The following is a 22,259-nucleotide window of genomic DNA, read 5'->3' as shown; positions in this document are numbered from 1 at the left end:
GAAAGTCGCCCCAAAAACAAACCACCCCGTCTACAATACACAACTCCATACTCAACTAATCACGATCCATTATGTCAGAAATGCACCGCACACGGGTACACCTCCTTTCGGATTCGGAGATGAGGGCTCCGCGCCGACGCAAGGGAACAGGCCACTGAAGGTAGCATGTGCAGACGCAAGCCACAAGATACATCAAATGGCCGACTATGTAATGCAGGCTTGTTCATTTGAATATGGGTTTTGAGTGAGGAACAGTCAGTTTACACCAATCATATGGGAGGGTGGACGCCTGTGACTCCCGAGAAGAAAACGAACTCCGGCTCCCACTGACCACCCAAAAGATGTAAAGCCTCACATTACTGCTACAATGGAAAATGTCATCCTCTACACACCCTTCTCGTTCCAAGGACATGAAACTGGAAGTGGAAGAGAGAGAAGGAGGATTCACTACAACGTAGCCAAAGTTGGAAACAAATCAATTCAAAATCATGAAATAGTTTTTTCTGCTTGGGGGAGAGGTTCGTGCAAAGTGCTTAATTTGTCAACTCCTTTACTACGACACGATGTCACGCATATAAAACTGGCGTTATTGCTCTGAACAGTAGCTGTACTGCAATGAAGACTGAATTGACTAAATACAAATAGCACATTTGGCCTTCACACCGCATTGCAAAAGCTTCTCCAAACTCCTTCACTAAACTAAAAACCTGTTTAAATTATTTGGACATTACATGGCAAAATTTCACTCACACACTCTTTGCCCTCAATTACTTTAATATGCCTTTAGTGAATATCTCAGAATCGTGTACCTAAACCAGGCGACAACTTCTACGTTAACTTGTTTAAAACCACCAAAACTGGTCATACCAGATTACGGCGACCAGCACAATATTTTGGTTATCCTCCGTTCTGGTTAGGTTTGTTTCGAGTATGGAATTAAGTGTGATTTACGCAAGAGGATTTAAGGCTGTGCGTAATGTTGGTATCAGTGAAGGTTGTTTGTGTATTTATGCACAATTGTGAACACGTGTCACACACCGACAGCCTAGACATAGTAGTGTTATCCATCCAGTTAGAAAATCATGCCAGTAAGCTCTTCATCTGTGTTGCACCACGTGGCTGGCTAAATGTGGTATTTAGTTGGTGACTGTACATATAGTGAGTGTTCTATTAGACTGTTCCATTAAGTCTGTTTCAGTGAATCAGTAAGTGTTGCGCGTACTGAGGACTTGGTTCATGTTTTAGGGCTCTGCAGCATGAATCTTCACCCAATTTAATGACGGTTTCTTCCTTGCGAGTCCCAAATTTTCCAAAATGTCTCTGAAGGATCGTCGCTTACTGGTCTTGTCATTGATCTCAGGTGAGACTTTACAAACAGAAGTTTTTGTGCCAGTACTTTCTACGAAATGCTGAAGTTTTTGGCTTACCTAGGTACATCATGGTGTTTTACTGACTAAAATCTACTGAAAAAGAGGACTAACTGAACGTAGACGTCTTTGATTACCTAGTGAACACTCATTTTTCATACGCTGCATATCGTCTACTTCCAACTGTTTTTCATAATCGTTCTTTTTCTCATTAATTGTATTCCATCCCTCTAGGAGAGGATTTTGAAGAAATTCCCACAGCTTGCATAGGTGCGGAGGCGAAATTGGGGCCCCAGGTGCTGTGCACAGATCCTGTAAAACATTATAATAATCCACAATTTAAACAAGAACTTGCATGGGAACTTGACAGACGGAGTCTCCGGCTCTATCGCTCTTATCGCCACTTGATACGGCTCACGTTTTATACGCTTCATGGGGATGGCTGTCCTCGAGTTAAGGATCCTCTTGGTTACCTCTTTTTGGAACCGAGAGAAGCTACCCAAAAAAAACTGTTTAGTTGGCATCAACTTTTGGATAACAATGTGAAACCGCATCCAGTGGTATGCTGCGGCCTTTATGTCGAGTCGTGCTTAGGTTGATTTTCTTACTTTAATTAAATATTTTTCGTTGCATTTGAGTTTTCTTTGTTATTAAGTGTTGCTGCTCTTGGTCTGTGAGGTGATGTTGATTTAACTGTGTAGAATGCTTAGGGAGTCATTTACGTGGGGTGGCGAAAATACTTTTTTTGCCGAATTTTGTAATCGACACAGCTGGACACCTTCCGTCCTTTACCAGGGCAATCTGAGTGGGTTTTGGCGAACTAGATATCTTTATGATTTCGCCTCATCATCCCTCTGAGCAGATCATTTACTTTTAACAAAGGGGTCGGTATGCATCTTGGTGCCTGCCAAATGAACCTAGCTCTCATGGTATTTATCGTATGCTCCCAGCTTGGCATCCCACCATAAGAACACATTCACCTACGTAATTGGTAAATTCTGAGGTTCCTCGCTCGTGTCGATGGCACGATTGAGCTGCGTGCAGAGGACATCCGGGATGTTCGTGGGTATGGTTACGACCTTGAAGTGGGCGTCGTAGGCGTCATCGTTGTTCTTCGAAATCGAAGTGATTGCATTTGCTTCCGTAACTTGATGGGCAAGGGAGGTACCTTCCGCGAAAATGGGCACCATTTTTGGTGGAACGAATCAAATCAGCGCCAAGAATCACTGCACAAGCCATTTCTACTACCTACTCCTTTCCGTTAAATGCAATCCTGTAGATGGTGAAGCGACTCTGATTTCGTGACATCGGCCAGGGAAGCGTGAAGCTTCTTTATTGACCTTGCCGCGCCAGAATCCAAAAGGTAGCGGAATGGACGTTCTTCCGCTTTGTTTGGAACTTGCAAGAACAAACGAGAGCCGCTTGAGGGCAAACAGGGTAAGGACTATAAAGATTAGCTTAATTTTGTGCTATGATGCGGATGACCACAAAATAAGGATTTTGGGTATGCAGCCAGTTGCAGTTGTGCCTCAAGCAGCTCCTTAAGATTCTTAGTTGCAAACTTGGTCACTTAGCAGAGGCTTTTGGTATTCATGCCGCAAGGATTCCCAGCCGTAATGAATGATCGGACCCCACGTTGGAATGGATGGTTATCCATCAAGCGATCCAGATTGGGGTGAGCCAAGGAAGGCTAATTCTACTAAAAGCTGAAGGTTCTTTTTGTGCCCTACGCCTTTAAGCAGTTTTCTTGGCAGCGATGGAAAAAAACCCTTAGCGAATGTTTGCTCTTTCCGGGTAATGACGATTTATTATAAAGCAGAGCAGATATGTTCCGCATCGGTGCCTAGTGCAACACCTGCCAAAAAGCGAGCCTGAGAGAAGACTCGTGGGAAAAAGGATATTCTGGCATTAACAGCGGAATCAAATGTTAGATTTAGTGGCTTTCAGACACTTCGAAATCCATAACGTTGTTAATTGAAGGGAGACTCCGACGACCTGCAAATGGGATGGATTCTGAGCTCATCTGTTCCTTTTTGGGCATCGTCTTCTTAAAACATGGTAACTCATTGGGTAGGGCAATCTTTATTTGTAATATTATGAACAGCGTAAAGATATCAGCGGACTGGACGTTCTGAGCGAACTTTTCCATCGGGAATAGATAACGACTGCTCTGTAAGGAGATCTGTGCCCACTAAACGCGTCCTAACCAGCAGCTGAATCTTAACAAACATGTGTAGTACACACGACTTCTTTTAACTGGGTGGAACCCTCTTACACCTGTTTGTTTAAACCCTTCTTTTGCAGCATATCTTGTTGACAGCGGTCGCTGCGGTCATCTGTCTCTATCCCTGCAAACCAGTCACATTTGCGACCTTCAGACCCTTGAAGCATTATGTGTCTGGATTAATTTCACCTGTAATGCGGCTTTTCAATCTTTTTCACAAATCGATTGCAATGACAAGAGTAGTAGTGTGTTTGAATTCGATGACTTTTGAAATTTTCATTGCCTCTTCTGATAATTCCTTTTAACGTGAATGTGCATATTTTATCGCTATTGAGTTGCTTTTTTTCACACGTTCCTAAAGTGAGTATTGGTGACGAGCTTAAAAGTTATTTTATTATTAAACCCGTCCATAATTATTACCAACTGCATTTGAAGACGTGTTAGCCTGTCATAATTCAATAGTTAGTTGGATTTTTTCCCTACTGCTTATACTGCATTTCTCAACTTACATTTTAGGATACAGAGCAATGAACGATTGCATAGTTTTATAGTTTTTTCTTCCTGAAATTTCTTTTACTACCTAAATGACTCAAGGAAGACGCTGCTTGGTCGTAGTTTCGGTGATATCAGGTACATCGTTTTTTCGCATTCTGTAAATTTTGGTATGTTTTTCTCCTACTTTGTGTGTAAATTGGTTCCTCTGTGGTTTTTTTAGATTCCTGTATTCTTTGCCCTGTTAAAATTATCTTGTAAATCACGGAAAATATTGTTATCCTTCTTCAGTTTTCATGACCAGTTGCCTGTTTAGCATCACTAGATGAACGTTTTGTGCCCTCCTATTTTAGTTTTGTCGTATTTTCGGACGTGAATTTACTCGGCTATTTATTATTAAACAGGCAGAAACTTTGTCGACAAGCCAGAGGCCAGTGTAATTGCTGAGGCCAAGTTAGATCGAGAACTTCTCTCAACAGATCCTGTTCCTCATTCCTCGACCCCACATTTTGAGCAAGAACTCGCTTGGGAGGTCGATCATGCCAGTTTAAGACAGTACCGGCTTCAGCGCACCTCTATAAAACTGCAAATTTTCGCTATCAACTACAACGCTTCTCCATGTTCAAGGAACCTCCTCGGATACATCATTCTGGACGTGCGTTCAGCTACCGAACGCAAAACCTTCAAGTGGTTTCAGGTGCTCAATTCAAAGCTGAGACCATGCCCGGAGGTCTACTGTGGCCTTTATATTGATCCATGCAGTTCAAGTAGTCTTGTAGCGTCTGGTGATCTAAACGCAACGCCATTGGAAGTGGAGCGTTTCGTGGAGAACCTCGGCAATCAATTGGTTGATGGTTTTGAGATCAGAGGTACGGACTCCCCCAAAGAATGTTTTCTCATCTCAATGGTTTTGGTCTCAATCCCACAACTTGCTAACTTATTACCTCCCGAAGTGTCACCTTCTTCAACTTTCAAGCTAACTCTGCGTTTTCTAAGCAATGACCTATTCATCTGGGAATTTAAGGAAGAAGATTGTACAAAGCTAGGTGATGATCAGTACAAATTTTTTATCAGGTTAGAATTTATTTGTCCCATTTTATGGTGTTCAGATCGACAGTGGATGCTATTCGGGCCTGCTTTTTGCGAGTAAACATAATTGAAATTACACTTTTCGTTGATGAAAAGCCAATTGGTCACTGTCAAGGAAATTTGTCACTTATTGGCGATCAAATTACCCCAACCACTCGCTACCCCCTTTCTATGGACGTCACATTTACCGTGAGTTCACTATTTTCATACCCAAAATGAAATCACTACCTAGCGCTCACATTTTTTTCTTAACAGTTAATTTCCCCTCAAGTTGGTAATGTTAATTCGCCGGTCATTTTGCGATTCAACGTGAATAACCATGATGTTCAGCGCCACATTAACGGATCACATTCTCAAGTTAAAGCAGGTCCCAAAACGGTGAGTTCAGATAATAAAATCTCTCGTCTAGCTAACCATTTTCTAATCATTCAACTCAGAACTTAGCCTTTTCTCCCTCAGAATGGCGGAGGTTCGCCGGCTCAAGCACTCAATATGGACACCACATTAGTTCAAATGCAAACAAATCAGAGATCGGCATCTGAGACATTGCCTTCGCAACAGCCAATCACTTTGAGAACAACAGCGCCTCAAATTCCCACCAACTACATGAATGAGAGTGTGCAGCTGCGTCGGTTCTGCTACACCATAGAGTTAAAGACTATAAGAGCCTGTTGCGAACCGTCTCCCTCAAAGGAGACCTATGTCTACGCCAAGTAAGTGAACTTAACAAAGCTATGACTTATTTGTCTTAGGTACGTTTACCCCCTATTCGGAACCACAAATCCTATAATGACGCTCCCACCTGTGCAGTTTTCTGCGAACGAGGAAAAACACTTCTTTCAGGGTTACTGTGCTTTCGAGCTGGCCGCTGATTTTTCGGAGGTAGGTCACTCAATGACAGTTTCTTCTCCGCTTAAAGGCCAATGGTGCTGTGCAAGCACGTTATGAGTGCACTGTATCTGTGAGAGTTCAAAATAATAATTATGTCAATTTTATTCGAAGCTGTGTAATTGCTATGAAATTTAATTAGTCATTTTACACCTCCCAAACTTTGTTTTGATGTATCTTGGATAAAAACGATAATGAGAGTATAATCGTCTAGAGCGCAAACTGTAACGACAACTGGTGAAAAGGCTCGTAAGAAAGTAAAATTGCTTAATGCTCATTTCTTAGCATGTTGAGAATTACATATTTTCACTGTCTTTAATCCCCATTATTAGGTGGGTAAAACTCTTCACATCCCTATAATTGGCTAGTTCCCGTCAAATTTTAGGTTTTAGTGTCCGTCTTGGACTGATAAGCATCATTTAATTTTCTTACTGTCAATTCGACATTGATTCGGCATTTTAACCAACCGTCATGCAGAACGGCTGCTAAACGGATTCCAACTTTGTTTTCTCCGGTAGCCGTGGGATGTATCACCTTTGCTCAATTCCTTACTGTAATAGTAAAGCGTATCAGTTTTTGTGACTGTCTCCTAATGCTTGTTATCTGCCAAATACCCTACTTCCATACCTTGAAAGTTCGTTTCAAATTTGTTGGATTCGCTTAGGTGGTATTATCGAACTTTGTTGGTAGTCCATGCATTGCTTTGGTTAAATGCATCTACCTCTGTTGGTCTTCACTTGGCTTTATATGACTCTCAGGGTCTGTAATGTTGAAGTGGGACTTCTATGATTACCAGCGCATCACCTACTTTCAGTGTCAACGACCTCACCTCGCTAAATGCTCCTTTGGCGTTTCAATATGCCTGTGTCTCGTTTTTCTGTAGCGAATTACAAACTCGTGTCCACAATTGCTACGAATTGTGCTTCGATTTTTTCACCAAAACTAATAATTAGGAAAACTGTGCGACCGTAAAGATGCACCCTCGCATTCAATGTAGTATCGTATGTAACTCGACTTGTTAGAGCTAGTCTGGTCTATTAGTAGGAATTGATGGTTGCTAAGGAAACTGAATCACGCGTCATCTCTCTTTCCATAAACCTAAATTATTCAACCTAATAACCTATTCTCACTGTTTTTGAGCTGCAGCATTGGAAGTTAGTTAAAATTGGCTCTGTGTTTATCAACTGTTTGTGACAGCACATGCTCACACGCACGACCACCTTCAGACAGCACTTTTAGGGGCACTGAAGCAGCTATTGTATGCCACAACCAAGTAATCATCCACCACCAGGGTTACCACTTTCAGTAGCGTTTCTTTTCTTATCTTTTGGCAATGCTACTTCAGTTCAAATCACGTCTCCTCCAGGAGCCACTGAACGTGGAGATTTTAGGTCGATGTTCCGATGGTTCTAATGGTCTCGAGTCCTCCCTTGGGTGGGCTGTCATCCCTCTTGGCGAAATCTTCCCGGAACCCGTCATCGAAATGTCAAGTGAGTGCCATCTCGCAAATCTTTTATACTTTTATAGGTGTATAAAACGGATCCTTTCATTTACCGTCACAGATAGTCAACGTAGATTCATGACGGGAGTAGCAGATGTCAAGTTGAATGGGAAACCAATGGCTCAGATAAAGTATTCCCTCATCCTGGATGATTTTGGTGTGTATAACTCTTCGACGACAGCCGAAATTACTTCTCTCAACGTGAGCAAATTAACGAGTTCTTGTACAATGAGGTGATCATGCCTAACCGTTTTTTTGCCCCTGTATTCAGCAAATTGAGGGACTGAACATTGATGGCTTGAAAGAGGTTCCAGATAGCACTCCAAAGCTACCTACTGATATTCGTCAAACCTCGGAGTACCGAGCAGCTCTTGAGCTGGAACTCTGGAAAGCGAAGGAGGAGGAGCGCTTTAAAAATAATTTGAAACTTCGGGAACAGAAGATGTTGATGGTATTTGCAGAGGAATGGAAACGGCGGGAGATTGAAAGGGAGTCTTTATGCAAGAAGAAGGTAGTTTGAAAGGTGTCCCAAATTTCAATCCCTGCTATTGACTATAATATGATGTGTATCATGAATAACACTTGGTTAAACCATTAAAGTAACATGATGTAATAATGTCGATGATTATTACGAAAATTCCGTAGGTTTTTGTCTCGACCATTCGAGGATTGTCTTATCAGCTTTACGCCTTTCTTTTTCCAGATGCAGGAATACCAAATGCTAGAGGATAAACTGCGAGCAGCGCTGGAGGCTCTAATGGAACGAGAAAGGCAGTTGACTCTCAAGGAAGCGGCTCTCAACGCGGCAGAGCGAGATCTTGAAAGGAATCTCGAAATTCGCGAAAAAGATCTGCTAAATGATGTTCAGCGAAAAATTCGCGATGCTGAACAGGCCATCAGTAGTGAACAACAGCGAAATTTTCATCTCAATAACGAGGTGAGGTGTTTAACATTTTATTGCATTTTTCAATTTCTAAAGTTTTTTCTGATAAACCTTTACTAGACTGACTTTCGTAACGAGATACATTTGAACACTATGACTCCGCTACAAATATTCTCTGGCACACTTTGGTCATTGTTATTATATCTGACATTTTCTCGTTTATTTGCACAGGTAGAAGAATTTCACCTTAGTGTGCAGACCTAATGTTGAACATTTTTGAGAACAGCACGTTAACAAGAGCGTTTTTACTGATTTTCAAGATTATATCATTGCAACTGGGAGGGGGCGTTCAGAAAAGTTGGCACTTTATTTGCCATTTTCTATCGTTTATGGAGTTGAAAAAGGCACTAATTGATTGTAAGTGAACATGTCTTGTTCCAACGTTTGCCTCTTAAGTCAGGTTGCTTTTCAGTTTAGTGTAAGTAGTGAAACATGAGAACTATACCGGAGGAAATTAGCGTTTTCTCATCCACTCCTAATGCACAGAACACCTACTTCTTGCACATGTTCAGCTCCGTTGTCGTGTAGGCTTATTGTAGGAAATTTCACTCCATGGACTGCTTGATGAGTAAAATGAGAATTTTGAAATGAGTCGTGACGACGCCACTAATGGAGGCACATCTAAGACTGGGAAAAATAGGGTTGCTCCAACGGAAGAGTGCCGGTTGAAGAGGTTGCAAAATAACTCAATGTGAATGCTGGGTCTCTTGATAGACTGACCCATCATAATCTTAATTTTAGTGAGATGTGTGTCGTATAACTATCTTAGCGACTGACTGAAGAGCCTCGATATTTGTGAAGGTGGCATTTTTCTACAGTGAATGGTCATTAGTGACGGCCCTTGAGTTCATTACCACGAGTCCAGAAGTAAGCGTTCCAGCATGAAATTTATCCAGATTCCACTTAAAACCGATTCCCACCTGTTTCATGTAGCTATGACGTTAAAGCTATGATTCACTGGAATTTAAGCTTTAAATTACATACACCCTTGGCTGTAATAGTGTAAAATTATACTGCAAATGAAGGTGATGAATGATGTTGTTTATTCTGGTTTAGTTATTTGAGCAAAAATAATAATGGCAGTAAGCGGTGTAGTGCATATGCGGTAAGCAAAAATGCCTGGGTAAATCGGCCCTACTTCATGGAGCACTTTTGGCACTTTTATGGGTGCCACACTTCGTTTATATCTGTTTGCATGACTTTGTATGTTTTAATGTCATTGTTGTCAATCTTATGGGGTTTTTCGGTTCAAATGAAAGTATTTATGATTGCTTTTTAATCGGTGATCAAATAATGCCAGCGCGAAGGGCCAATTGGAAATCCAAAAAAAAGTCAAGTTCTGCTATGCGTCATGGTAATGATGTCATGCTATCTGTAAGTACCAATACCTTTAGACTGATAGAACTGCCTAAAATCATTCTCATTTAAATACTTTTATTAAGCTCCTTTTGCAGTTTGTGATAGATTGCTTACACTGTGCTCGAATCATTCATCCATAATTTTTCGGTGCAGACGCAACTCATTTAGCTGCAGTCCCATTTGTAGAAATTTGCTTTCTTTAGCTACTAAGTTGATTTAACTTTCGATACAAAAGTCGATTTGCTGAGTCCCAAACGATCCCCTGAAAAGGCCTTGGTTCGTATTTTAAAGATTTTAGATAATGCCACAACAGAAGACTGATTTATGTTTAGTGCAATAAGTTCAACACCACTTTTTGTTAAACTAATCCTTGTTTTTTCGGACGGTATACACATTTTTTTTCTTCGAATCAGCTGGCCGTCCTACGGGAAAAGTGTAAAGGTCTTGAGCAACAACTGATTGAACATCATCTCAAAGCCACCACTACCTCCACCACTGGCGTAACCGCAGACACAAAAGACGGGTTGGATCAGGCAAAGCGTGACGAAGAGGAGATTCGTCGCCTCCAATTTGAGTTGGTCCGTCTGACCACGGAGTTGACAAACGCCCAGAGCCAAATTTCTACCATGGAGCGACGTTTGGACGGCGCGTTGCGCGGACGGGCTCGCTATAAGGATCTATGGACGCGGGCACTGCAGGAGGTGACGCGGCTAAGACAGGAGGCTGCCAACGCCACCAAACAGGAGCTTCAACGACGCGAAGCCGAGGTGGAGGGTCTGCGAAGGGAGCAGTGTCTGCTTTTGCGTGCCGGGGACACACGAGCTTGTCTCCATCACGACACACCGGCCCAGCAGAATCCAGCAGACCCACAGAGGTCAGTTACCTGATTGAATTAGCTCCGGTTTTGGCGTGCTGTTTTTCGATAGTTGTGTCATGACTGCAACAGATTCTATTATCACCTTTATCGAGCAGAATCTATATCAGTGAGGTCGGATTCTTGGTGGGTCTAGGTGATTTTTGAAATGTTGGGTTAAAGTTCTTTGTAACGTAGAAATGGGCATGCTTCCTTCGTTTTTTTTTGATTCTTAAAAGCTATTGAATTGAGAAATTATCATGCTCTGTCGACTTCTGCACATTGATACGATTTGTGCGTATCCTGCAATAGGTATTAAACGGAACTTGTATTTGATCGCTAGTCTTAGGACAGGAATCTCGTGGAAGTGAACAGAAGCGGCGATATCCGTCCTGGTTTTACCCCAAAATTCAAACTCGTTAAATGGAAACCGAATCAAATGTTGCTTTAAGGAGGCCCTAGTGGCAACTTTGTGACAGATCAGAATCCAGCCCTCCAACTTTGCTTTTTGTCAAAACCTCTGTGACGGGTAGATTCCCCTTTACTGAGTGTACTAAAAATAAGCTTTTTCCAGTGATAATTGAGCAGCCAAACGAGTGTGATTGGTCTTCGTTCACGGTTACAAAGATTACGTATGGTGTTCTACTCGAAATCCAACTACGTAAACAATCCCGGGGATCCCGAATTATTCTTTATATTCGGGACATTGTAGTTTTGTCACTACAGTAACTAGTTTTTTGCGATAAAACTGACGGTGGTAGCTATCACAGCAATGTACGTAATTCAATCGGCTGTACCAATACCCAGCAGGGTTTCGAGAATTTGATTGCGTACACTCTACCGCATTTTCAAATGGAAACGATAAGCTTTGCTGAGCAATCGAACACTCCTTTAAGAATGTGTATGACCCATTGGCCTAAACAGGCGCGTCACCTCGCCGTGAATGCTACCTCTAATTCTCAAATTACTCATTGAGAAGGCGTATATTCGCTTTAACACGCAGTGCATCGCATTCTCCCGGGGTTCTGTCTGCATACGAAGACGAACACACGTTCTAGTTATTAGCAGCGTAGTCGTTGCGTTAGCCGAATTCCTTTTATTTTTATTGTAGTTTGGGGGAAGCCGCATCAGGCAATCAGGAGGAGGTCCCCCTACCATTTTCGGTCGCCCTCCAAAAAGTCAACGACCCTGCCCTTGACGCCCAGTTGAGGCGCTTGAGGGATGAACGGGAGTGTCTCCTAACCTCCGGCGTCTACTACGAAGATGACGTGCTGATTGTCGATCTTGACAGGGAGATCAAACGGCTCCAAACTCTTATTAGCAATCCTGTCTGATCCCTTGCTTTTATTTCGCGTTTCGATTTATATTGCCTCATGATTTGGCGGGTTATTCAAGACCATTACTACTAAGGGTTCATTTTTTTTTGCTAGTTGCGCAAATCCCGTTACGGCTGTGAAGTGAACGGGGGAAAGTAGTTTTCGCATCCTTTGGCTGTTTGCTGGACCTGAAGGCTTGACCTGAGTACAGATTCCGTCTAAGGACCAGGCAAATTTAAGCATTTATAGTAGTTTGCGCTTCGACGCTTCCCACCCTCTCAGTTCCTGAGGTTAGTAACTTCCCCGTTCAAACTGTTAGGTTTAACTACTGACGGTTTGGATGTGTGGCACCACTTCGAGCCAATAATGTGTTAACATTGTAACTTGGTAACCCACCTACGAAGCAAGTAGAGCCCCTTAGAAGGCTCACTTGGCGCCTATCAACGGGAACATGGACGTCATTGCAGAAGATATCGATGTGAGGCGTATTATGCTTTTGTCAACTCTAACAACAAAAGCTGCAGACAGCAGCACGCTGTGTGGTCAATCGGTAGGTGACATGCAACTCCTAAGTCCGAGTTTACGGGATGGTTAGTGGTACCAATCCAGGGAAAAAAAAGTCTATTTCACATAGTTTTATCGAATTTCGATTAATCTACTACGTCCGAGAAGTAGAGGTCTGCGGAGATTCACCTTGAATACGGACCTGTCGTTAACTAAGGATTCAAGCCACCGAACTAGGCAGTGAGCAAGATATATACCGGTATCAAACCTGAAAATTCGCAATTTCTTCTTCAGAAATAGGTTTTCGGAAGAAATTTGGATGGAACGTCAATTCCGTGAAGACGTCCTCCTTTAAAACGGGTTCCTTTTCTAAAACGAAAAATACATGGGTAGAAGGTAGTGCGCCAATGCTTGATGTCTGATGGAGGGTCGCCATTAGAAATGAATATCACTTCAAAAACCTGACACCATAAATTTGTGGAAAGTGGTGAATTCGAGTAAATCTATTGACAATTTGGGTTAGCCATTTACTAGGGTGGTGTTGACATTCAAGAGAACTCAAAAATTGCACAACAGGGAGCGTTGTGCAAGTCAAGTGTTACAAGGCAACTTAGCCCAATTAAGACAAATAGAAGAGGAATTTCATGTGTCGAGTCCTAGTAACTGAGAAAGTTCTATGCATTTTCAATGAGAATGCATCTACTATAAAATTACAACGCTGCACCTAACACCTGGAGCAATAATTCAATGAGTGTTAGAAACACAAATAACTACCTTAGGTGAGGACATATACACCAATGGAGAACAAAAAGCAAGTATATTTAATCCAAAAAACACTAACCGGAGGTGCGCTTTAACTGTGCCCTAAACCTTATTAAGGGAACATGCTTCTTCACGGTCGCGATTGAGAACTGCTGTTTTGAGTTCGTTTGCATAAAGAAAGCACGCATTCTGAGAGCGAATTGAGACATCACGAGCAAAATAATGAAGAAGCCAGGAAAGGCTTTCCGTAGCCTATCTTTGAGGTCAATCACCTCTCGTACTTCAGTGGTCCTTTAAAACGATGAGGGGCATTTCACGTGCAAAGAAGGTTTAGATAATAAGGCTGTTTAAGTTATTTAAAGACCTACTGTTTCTATTAGTTAAACTAATGTTTTAAATAAAAAAGAAAGTGCTCGGTTGATATTCAACGAACAATTTTAGAAAAAGCCATTTACAAAACTCCTTTTAAGTAAAATGAATCAATTAATTTATTGAGTTTTGGCAGCTCAATGCGTTACGTTAGACTCATTGCATTTGGGATCTAAAAACCCACGTTATAATATCCAGGCAACATGCCCTGCGCCCCCCGATATGTTTAGTTTTGGTGTAGTAGCATCCTATACAACATTCGGTATAAATCAAGGCTAGTTTATGATCATGGTTCTCTTGCCTTAAGTTAAGCATGTAGCATGGGTTAAAAATACATTGATTTTCCCCACTCTCTTTCTTGTACAGCTTCTGATCTAACCACTTGTGTAGGCATTAATTATAAATGCATTTTCTCTCAAATTAACAGACTTATACTTTGTGGTGGATTTAAGTTATAATAGCCGAAGCTCTTCCTAATATTATTTATTTCCTCTTTTTCGGAGTTATTCTTGTCTTGTTTCTTTTGACAATTTGTGCTTTTCTACATGCCTAAGGTCAATTTTGAAGAAATTTAATGTTAGTTATCCGTTTTCTAATGATGTTTCTAAAAAAAATTGCACACTTTTTCGGACACTTAAAATCAACGCTTCTGTTAAATTCTGGAGCCATGTTTTGTGAATCTCCCTAACGCAACTTTAACCTTGATTTAAAGCCGCCCTCTTCACCTATCAGGGCACTTGTACAGACTCTTGATGTCTCGGCGTGCCTTGAAAGCTGTTGTTGTTTATAATCCCCACCCCCATATTGTATTATTCAGAGAGTTGGCTGGGTACAAAAATGCAGCAGCAGAAGACATTAGTGATGAGGATAACACAGTGTATCTTCGGACCTTGGATCCCAAAGACTGGAGAACAAACGACCATTATGCAGTTCTCAATTTAAAAAAACAGCGATATCGGGCCTCTGATGAGGACATTCGGAAGCAATGTTAGTTATCTTATCATTTTTTTCTTTAATTAACTACATTAATACTTTTCCGAATGGGTAGTCACCGGTCATGCTATATAGCGTCCGTTTGTTTTATCAACTCCTTTGGAGCCAAAGTGGTCATTCACATTGCTAGCTCATATTTTAGACTGGTGCTAAAAGAAATATTTTTCATCCAGTATTTTGAGTTAAAAACGTTTTGTCATTGTCAATCTAGATAGGCAGCTAGTACTTCAGCATCATCCGGACAAACGCCGGGCACGGGGTGAGAACATCAAAGACATTTCTCATGATTATTTCGCTTGTGTCACTCAAGGCAGGTTTATCGCTTACTTACATAAGGTTTGGCAGAATTTTACATCTTCACGTTATCTTCTTTTTGCAGCCTTTGAGATTCTTGGAAACTCTTCGAAGCGTCATGCCTATGACAGCGTGGATCCATTCCTGCCAGACTACAAGCCCTCCTTAGAGGAAATCAAGAAGGATTTCTTTGGGACCCTTAATATTTTTTTCCTGGAAAAGGCAAGGTGGTCAAAGCACCAGCCGACGCCGTTCCTGGGTCACGGGCAATCACCCCTTGAAGCCGTCTATCGCTTTTATGATTTTTGGTGGGCTCTCGCGCTTTTTATTTTTCTTTATATCGTTCGTACGCTGCAGAATTTAGTCTCTCTTATTAGGGAGGGATACGAGACCACAAAGGACTTCTCTTTCTTGGATGAAGAAGACAAAGAAAAAGGCGAAGAGTAAGTTTTTTTTTCCAAACTGCACTCCGCTCTCAGATTCGAATCAGCGCTTGTTTATTGTTTGCAAAGTTTTAAAAGCGTCCTTTTTCTCTAACAAGTTTTACCTGATAAATGAAATTTCGCACTCCTACATTTACCCTATTTTGTGGTTATATTTAGCAGCTTATATTCACCTTGAAGTTAAAAACCGATCACTTTTGATATTATTAGTTTGCTTCCCAGGTAATTTCTCATCTGTTTTTACAGGCAGAGTTCAAACTCCCACTTGGGTTTCTAGGATGAATTTTCGTCCAGCTTCATGTCAGCACCATCTAGTAACCATTTTATGCTATCGTGATCGAAGGAAGGGTCTGACATTAGCCTCCAATCACAGTAACTGAGTGAAGATGTGCAATTAAGATATTACTTGGTTGGTTATATAACCGGTGCCGAATCTTTATTCTCATTCCTTGAGGAAAATGAATAACTTCATGCAGTAAAATCATTTGTGGTTTTAAACTCTGGGTGAGCTAATTTCGCAGATTGTTTAAGCTGACACTGAATTCTTCTGGTTGGCAATTTGTGCTTTTAGAACCGACATTGCTTCATTTGAATCTTACTGATATGATTCTACTTTGACTGCTTTAGCAGCGATATCTAGGTTTCTCCAAAATCGTGCTTTTTTTCACATATTTGTTATGGGAACGCAAGAAACGGTAACTTGAAGGCCACAATTTCCGTTTAAATACCCATCCGTACTCTTGCATGTGTGGCAAATAATAGGCTAATTACTCTTGCTTTTTAGCTTTTTCAAGCAAAATCTATCTAATTCTTAATTTTATTAATGTTGTTAAACGCCAATCATTTGCCACTAGCCGCGAAGCTCGCCGCTACATTGAGCGTTGCAATCGCGCAGAGCGTCAACGTCGACGTAATGAAGAACACAGGAAAGTTCATCAGATAGTTGACTTGGCTCGATCTCATGATCCTCGTCTCCTTGCCGCAGAGAAGGCCGCTCGGGAGGCCAAGGAGGCTCGCAAACGCGAACGCCTTGAGGCCATTCAAAAGCGTCGAACCGAAGAGGAGGCTGTAAGCGCACTTCTACTAAAATGGTTTCAATAAAGGTTTTGTTTCGGAATGTGAGGTTGTTTGTAGGGCTGAAATGACTATTCTCCCTATGCACATTTCAGCGAGCGAAAGCTGAATCCGCGGCGGCAGAAGCGGCTCGAGCTGCTGCTGCCGAACGCCAAAGGCAGGAAGCGGAGATGCAGCGAAAAGAGAGGGAACAGATCAAGGCTTTGTCAAAGAAAGAGAAGAAACGCCTAAGGAATAATTGTGTTAATCGATGGGCCCACTTTGTTGCTCCTGCTCGAGCCGAGAATCCTTCAGTCGCTGAAGATGCTGTAAAATTGCAGACCTTGCAAGATGTTGATCTTCTCTGTCATGTGCTTTCTGTTGTTGAGTGGGTTGTCTAAATTTTATGTTGGCAATTTCTCGTCATTTTATTTCTTGATGTAGTTTTTTCAAGTGCTTTATATAGTACTTTCTCTAAGAAATATCTCTAGCCTGAATTGGAATGCCTGTGGGCTTCGGAGTTGGATATCTCCTCTATGATTTGCTTCTTACTTGCACACAAGTACTTACATTTTGGTTTAAGTGTCGTTTTAAGTGAAGATTCAGGACTTCGCTTTTTTAAGGAGTTTATGCTACTACAAGACAGGATTTTTTTTTAATCACTCCAAATCCTAAAAAGGTATCGCAACTTACACCTATTTTAAAATACGAAACAGAATTTAATTAGTGTAGAGGCGGTTGAATCATCGAACTACTTTAGTACTTTTATCAGACGCGGTCCAGTTATTTGCCCTCTCGTTTAGGTTGGCAGATTTCAATACGAAACTTGAGAACACAGGTGATGTCTACGAGTCTTTCAGTGTATGGAAAGCAGAGGTATATTTTCATTGGAATCAATCATTAAGTATCGTCGTTATTTATATATTAAACTACATTTAATGCATTAACCCATTGCCGCTATTTTATCAACATCTCTCCTGCATAAAGCACTCTTAGTCTACACTTACTTGGACTTTTGTTCCCAGTTGGCACTTTCAGTTTTTCTTAGTTTGAAATTGACGTTACCTGCGTTTGGTAATAAGGTATTAATGGTGGGTTTTTAAGCTGCTTGCAAGTGATGCTTCACTAAAGTGTTTGCTTATTCAATTTACTTTAATTTCAGCTATTTTGTTTCCATTTATCAGTACGGATTTAGTGAAGGAAATTCACAACCGCTTTTGATACTTGATCCAAATGGTGGACTAATTCCCTCTCAACGAGAAAATAAAATTCGAATTTTTCCGTACAAAAAATGACTAGCTATATTGAAACTAATAAAATAGCTAATCAAAGGGAAACAATTTGTTTCCTGTGAAAGAATCGCAGTCCCACATTTTGGTAATCCAGTGCAAGATATGGTCTTTGGATCACCATTCCTGGGTAATTTAATACTGTATTTGCGTTTACTTATGAGAAGAGTCATGAATTGGTTTTGTTGTTGGTTTTAAGTAAAGAGTGGTCTTGCTAATCATGCTTTTACCTTTTTTAGGTTGCCAGAGCACGCAAGGAATCCGAGGCTCCCGGTCTGCGGTCCATCAATGAGCCCAAACCCGCCCCTTCTGCTTCTAACAGCAGTGAGGCGAACTCAAGGTGGACCTTCGAGATGAACCAACTCCTCATAAAGGCTGTCAATCTCTTCCCCGCTGGCACACAGAAACGGTAGACTTCCCATTCTTCTCCTTCATCATTGCCATCTTTTATCTTCCTCTTGACTTCTTTTCCTTTTTCTCTTTGTCATCCAGATGGGAGGTCATTGCAGCCTACGTGAATCAGCACGAGAAGGGCGTTGAGGTGACGGGAAAGGAGGCTCTCAAGCAGGCAAATAACATTCGTCAAGACTGTACGTTTCGTGTCTTGCCCTCGTTTGTTGTTCTGCTGCCCTACAAACGCTAGTTTGGAAGTAGGTAATAGTATGCGTGATATGAACAGATCTCTATGCCATTTTGCAGAGATCAAATAGGTCTGCTTAGTCAAATTGACCATTGCAATGTCACCCTGCTGGAGTCCTCAGTATCGTTACTAGTTTTTCTTTTCCATCTCAGATAGTGTTATGAAGCATGAGGCCAATGAAAAGGCGTTCGACAGTTTTGCTAGCAACGCTAAGGTGTCAGACGCCACCAAGTCGGTCACAATAACCAACCAGATTGAAGGTATGTTCTTCTGCATAGCGTAGTGTGGTCCCGCAAACGGCAAACAGTTTAATCCATTAAACTTCTGTATTGATTAAATCCTTAAGTATTATTTAAAATACAATTAAAGAGGGACATATTTCTACATCCAACTTTGTCGCCATCCAGCTGTTTAAAGCAGTGTTCACTCAAATGACAACTTTAGAAAATCCCAACTATTTTTCCTATTCTTTTACTGTTCTTTGTCCTCAGATTTCATAGTAGAGATGGATTTGGTTGTTATTCAGAGTTTCTTTTTAATTTGTTATTAGTTTGTAAAAGCGTTGCGTACTTTGTTTGGCTTCCCGTTTGACAAATTATGTGAAGTAGTACTAGGCATCAGTGGATTTAGTATTCGAAAAGCAACTACTATCAGGTAAAACTCGTAAAATAGGTTTTAGAAACTGGTAGGAACATTGTCAAACAAATAAATGAAGGAAGGAACGATACGTTTTAGTAGCTATTTAAATTCATTTGCTGCCGTCAATAATAAAATTCACCAAGGGTTTATGTCTGAGTTGTTGCCTTATTAGGAATAAACAGAGCATCTTAGATTTATTGTCTTGTTCGTTGGAGTGACATTATTTCCTATCGTTTAATTGGGAAGTTCGCCAAAACGAGATGAAAACCATGGGCTTTTGTTAAATGTGCCCTTATTGACCAGGGTTATTTCAGTTCCCCGTTCTTACTTTAAAAATGTCGCAGTTTTTTCGGTATATTCCAATTCTGTGTGTCTACTCTTCCGAACCGTGACGTCTGGGTATCCTTTTTGTGGGTTCCATGTTTTTGCATTTGTAACCCTCAATAATTATTGGGTTGGTTGTCGTATTAGTTATTCACGTAAAATCATCCGTCGTCTTCGGGGTTTTGAGATGTAGATAATGATGCCTGCATGAATGATTATTCTGCACCATTAAATAATCACATTTCATCTTTTGTAAACAGTTAAAGGGTTTGATGCTAGAGTTGTTTGAATGTTTTAACGTGTCTGTTACTCTTCCCTTTGAAACGCCTGACTGCGGATTCTCTAATGGCTTTTCACGATAGGATTTCTAAAAGCTTCAAGTGCCTGTTTTTTTTTTTTTAAACGGAATTCAGTTTTCTTTATGTTTGTTGGTAGCTTTTGTCCACTTCTTCCAGTGGTCTTGAGGATATTTTCCAAATATTTAAAAGCAACGATGGCCTGTCAGGATTAATGTAACACGAAAACGGCTTCTCAAAGGTTTTTTGGGTACACTAGCGCCCCTCAATACAATCACACTCTTATTGTCTTGTCTTTTTAATGGTAGTGTTTTATGCAGTAGATAGACTGTTAATAAAAGTTTCATAAATTTTGTTGATTGATTCGAAGATTAGCGAAGTTTTGTGCCTGAAGCAATCATTATTTTTCACTTTCCTCGAAGCTTGATGCCTTTTGCAGCCTTTGGTTGGCCCTATTCACAGAGCATTTATTCCTTTGTAAAGACAATTTATGAAAAGTCTCAGATTAAACTACTTAGTTGTTGGAGGTACTATCGGCTGTCCACAGGTATGCGCTGTTTGGTGCCACTAACTTCTCCTTTCATCTGTACTCATTCTGATTCAAGTATTTCATGTTTCATAAACACGGTATAGATGCCGAGGTTGATTATTTATCCTTCTAAATAACTCTGGTCTTCAAGTTATGAACTTAAAGATGAATTTGTTGGTCAACGAAAGGAATCTACTAGTGAGTTTACGGAGTTATCAATTGAGGGGAGTGCGAAATGAACAGTGATAATGATTTGTCGAAAAGTCTGGGTGTTCTTTTGCATTTTTAGATGCGGTCTTAACCTTCATCGCCTTGGTTTCGAAATAAAAAGCTTCATGCATAATTTGTCAACCCAGTAGTCCAAACACAGCCGTGGTGTCTGTATAATAACCACTTGTGTTGTCAATCTTTTTTTTCAGCGGAAACGCATCGTCCCTGGACTTGGGCCGAGCAACGGGCGCTGGAGAAGGCTCTGCGAGAGAATCCCACCCGACCCGATGAGCCAAGCACCGTGCGCTGGCAGCGCATCGCCGACGAGGTGGGCACGCGGACCAGTCGCGAATGCGCTCAACGCTACAAAGACCTCGTCGAACAGGCACGTCTTGTCTTGCCCCAAGCCCTTGTTTAGTCAATATATTCTCTTCTGTGGACTGTTTGCAAGCTTGTTTGTGGCTTTGGTAGCTGGTTTGTCTTGATATATTGATTCTGGTGAGGCCTCGTTCTGTGTACTTTCCGCTCTGCTTACTTAGGTATACTCGGTCTACTAAAATCTCCTCTTAAGAATGTTTTACAATAATGTCTCTGAAGTGTACAGCGTTGTTTGTAAAGTGGCGTTGCGTGTGTGCTTTCTTGCGAATCTAACTTGTCTCGAAGAATGCAACTTTTGTATTCATGATCATCGCCAGGTCTCGCGTTTCACCAAAGCGTTGCAGATACTTTGTGTAGACTGTGGTAGTTTCTACTGCGTTTATCTGATTGATTAATGTTAAATTTACCTTATTCTTTGCTTCACATTCCAGCAGGATTTTTGATTGGTATATTATTGCTACTGCAATTGATTACGATATCTTTTTAAAGGATCCCTTCTTCCCTTTTTTATCAGATCCGCAAGAAGAAAGCAGCGATGGCGGCAGTCGGTGTTTCAAGCAAAAAGTGGTAGGAACGCCCCTGTATCGTGCTCACCTCCATTGAGCCGTTTTTGCAATCCCGACTTAAAATAAAACTTGTACACATATCTCCTACTTTTTTACGTCCATCTGTTTTTCAATTTGTTAAGCATCCTACTAAGATCTTAGGATTAGGTTCAATTGGGGGATCACATTCGCGATTGTGGTATTATTCACGATTAGGGCATTTGTGAGCTGAATGAACACGGGAAGCTTATGTAATCGTAATTTAGGTTCACTGAAAGGATACGGGTCTTTTCTAGGCTACTCTAAGTTGCAGTCAAATATTTAAAGTGCGGGCTCTTAGTCGGTTCCGGGCACGTGGCTTGCTTTGTTCGAAATGCTTCTGCACATATGTTGGTTACTCGGTGGTTAAAGTACAGTAAGATACTAGTGAGCCATTCCTTCTTGGCTTGAATATGCACTTTGGATAGCATTGTAATGTTTCTAGGACCACTATGAAGATTCAATGGCTTCAAGCTACTCTGTCTTTCGTTTACTTAATTGCTAATTATTTGGTTCGCAAAATAATTTAAAGGCTTTCTGATGGGATTGCGTTTACCAGTCTATCACGTCAACAAGTGTGTTGGAGTAAGCATCCACGATGGAGGCTCGGTGATATTTCAACCTTTTATATGTAATTTTTGGCATCGCACTTCAGAACAGCCACCTTCCAGTTCAGTGCGACGTTCCTTGTAGTTATGATCTATATCGTTAACGGATATTGTAAATGTTAAGCTTCTTCCTCAACTACATAACCACTCATCTACACATCCAGCATCTACTTTTCGTTCTGTCTTCGCAAATCTTCTCTTGGTCAAATCTAAGATCGGAAATCTTGAGCACACTACACCGCGCAGTGCAGTCATTCACGAACTCTTCATTCTGATCATGAAAATTTGCCTTAGTGAGAACCCTACCCACAA

The 22,259-nt window shown here is 41.1% G+C and overlaps 3 protein-coding genes across 3 annotated transcripts; 2 read left to right on the top strand and 1 right to left on the bottom strand. All coding sequences in view use genetic code 11, as the record gives it.

Moving 5' to 3' along the window:
• Positions 1-55: 55 nt before the first annotated feature.
• EGR_02703 (hypothetical protein) lies at positions 56-2,557 on the bottom strand (the record flags this gene model as incomplete). Its single annotated transcript, XM_024491952.1, has 3 exons — positions 56-154; positions 356-416; positions 2,352-2,557. 3 exons carry the CDS (start codon positions 2,555-2,557, stop codon positions 56-58), a joined length of 366 nt encoding a protein of 121 aa, XP_024353767.1.
• A 451-nt stretch (positions 2,558-3,008) lies between these two features.
• EGR_02702 (Centrosomal protein) lies at positions 3,009-12,050 on the top strand (the record flags this gene model as incomplete). The annotated part of the gene is made up of 11 exons (XM_024491951.1): positions 3,009-3,042; positions 4,488-4,952; positions 5,444-5,550; positions 5,632-5,885; positions 5,925-6,054; positions 7,427-7,550; positions 7,623-7,762; positions 7,833-8,072; positions 8,265-8,498; positions 10,277-10,737; positions 11,828-12,050. The coding sequence occupies 11 exons, from the start codon at positions 3,009-3,011 to the stop codon at positions 12,048-12,050; spliced, it is 2,412 nt and encodes an 803-aa protein (XP_024353766.1).
• Positions 12,051-14,419: 2,369 nt separating this feature from the next.
• On the top strand, positions 14,420-21,358 carry EGR_02701 (DnaJ subfamily C member protein; the record flags this gene model as incomplete). Its single annotated transcript, XM_024491950.1, has 11 exons — positions 14,420-14,654; positions 14,872-14,919; positions 15,040-15,397; positions 16,252-16,465; positions 16,567-16,838; positions 17,254-17,326; positions 17,979-18,148; positions 18,232-18,329; positions 18,532-18,639; positions 20,587-20,766; positions 21,270-21,358. 11 exons carry the CDS (start codon positions 14,420-14,422, stop codon positions 21,356-21,358), a joined length of 1,845 nt encoding a protein of 614 aa, XP_024353765.1.
• Positions 21,359-22,259: the final 901 nt, after the last annotated feature.

Source organism: Echinococcus granulosus (genome assembly GCF_000524195.1).
Source record: "Echinococcus granulosus chromosome Unknown EG_S00012, whole genome shotgun sequence".
Taxonomy (NCBI): Eukaryota; Metazoa; Platyhelminthes; class Cestoda; order Cyclophyllidea; family Taeniidae; genus Echinococcus; species Echinococcus granulosus.
The sequence above is the reverse complement of the archived record's forward strand: the minus strand, read 5'-3'. Positions and strand labels throughout refer to the sequence as shown.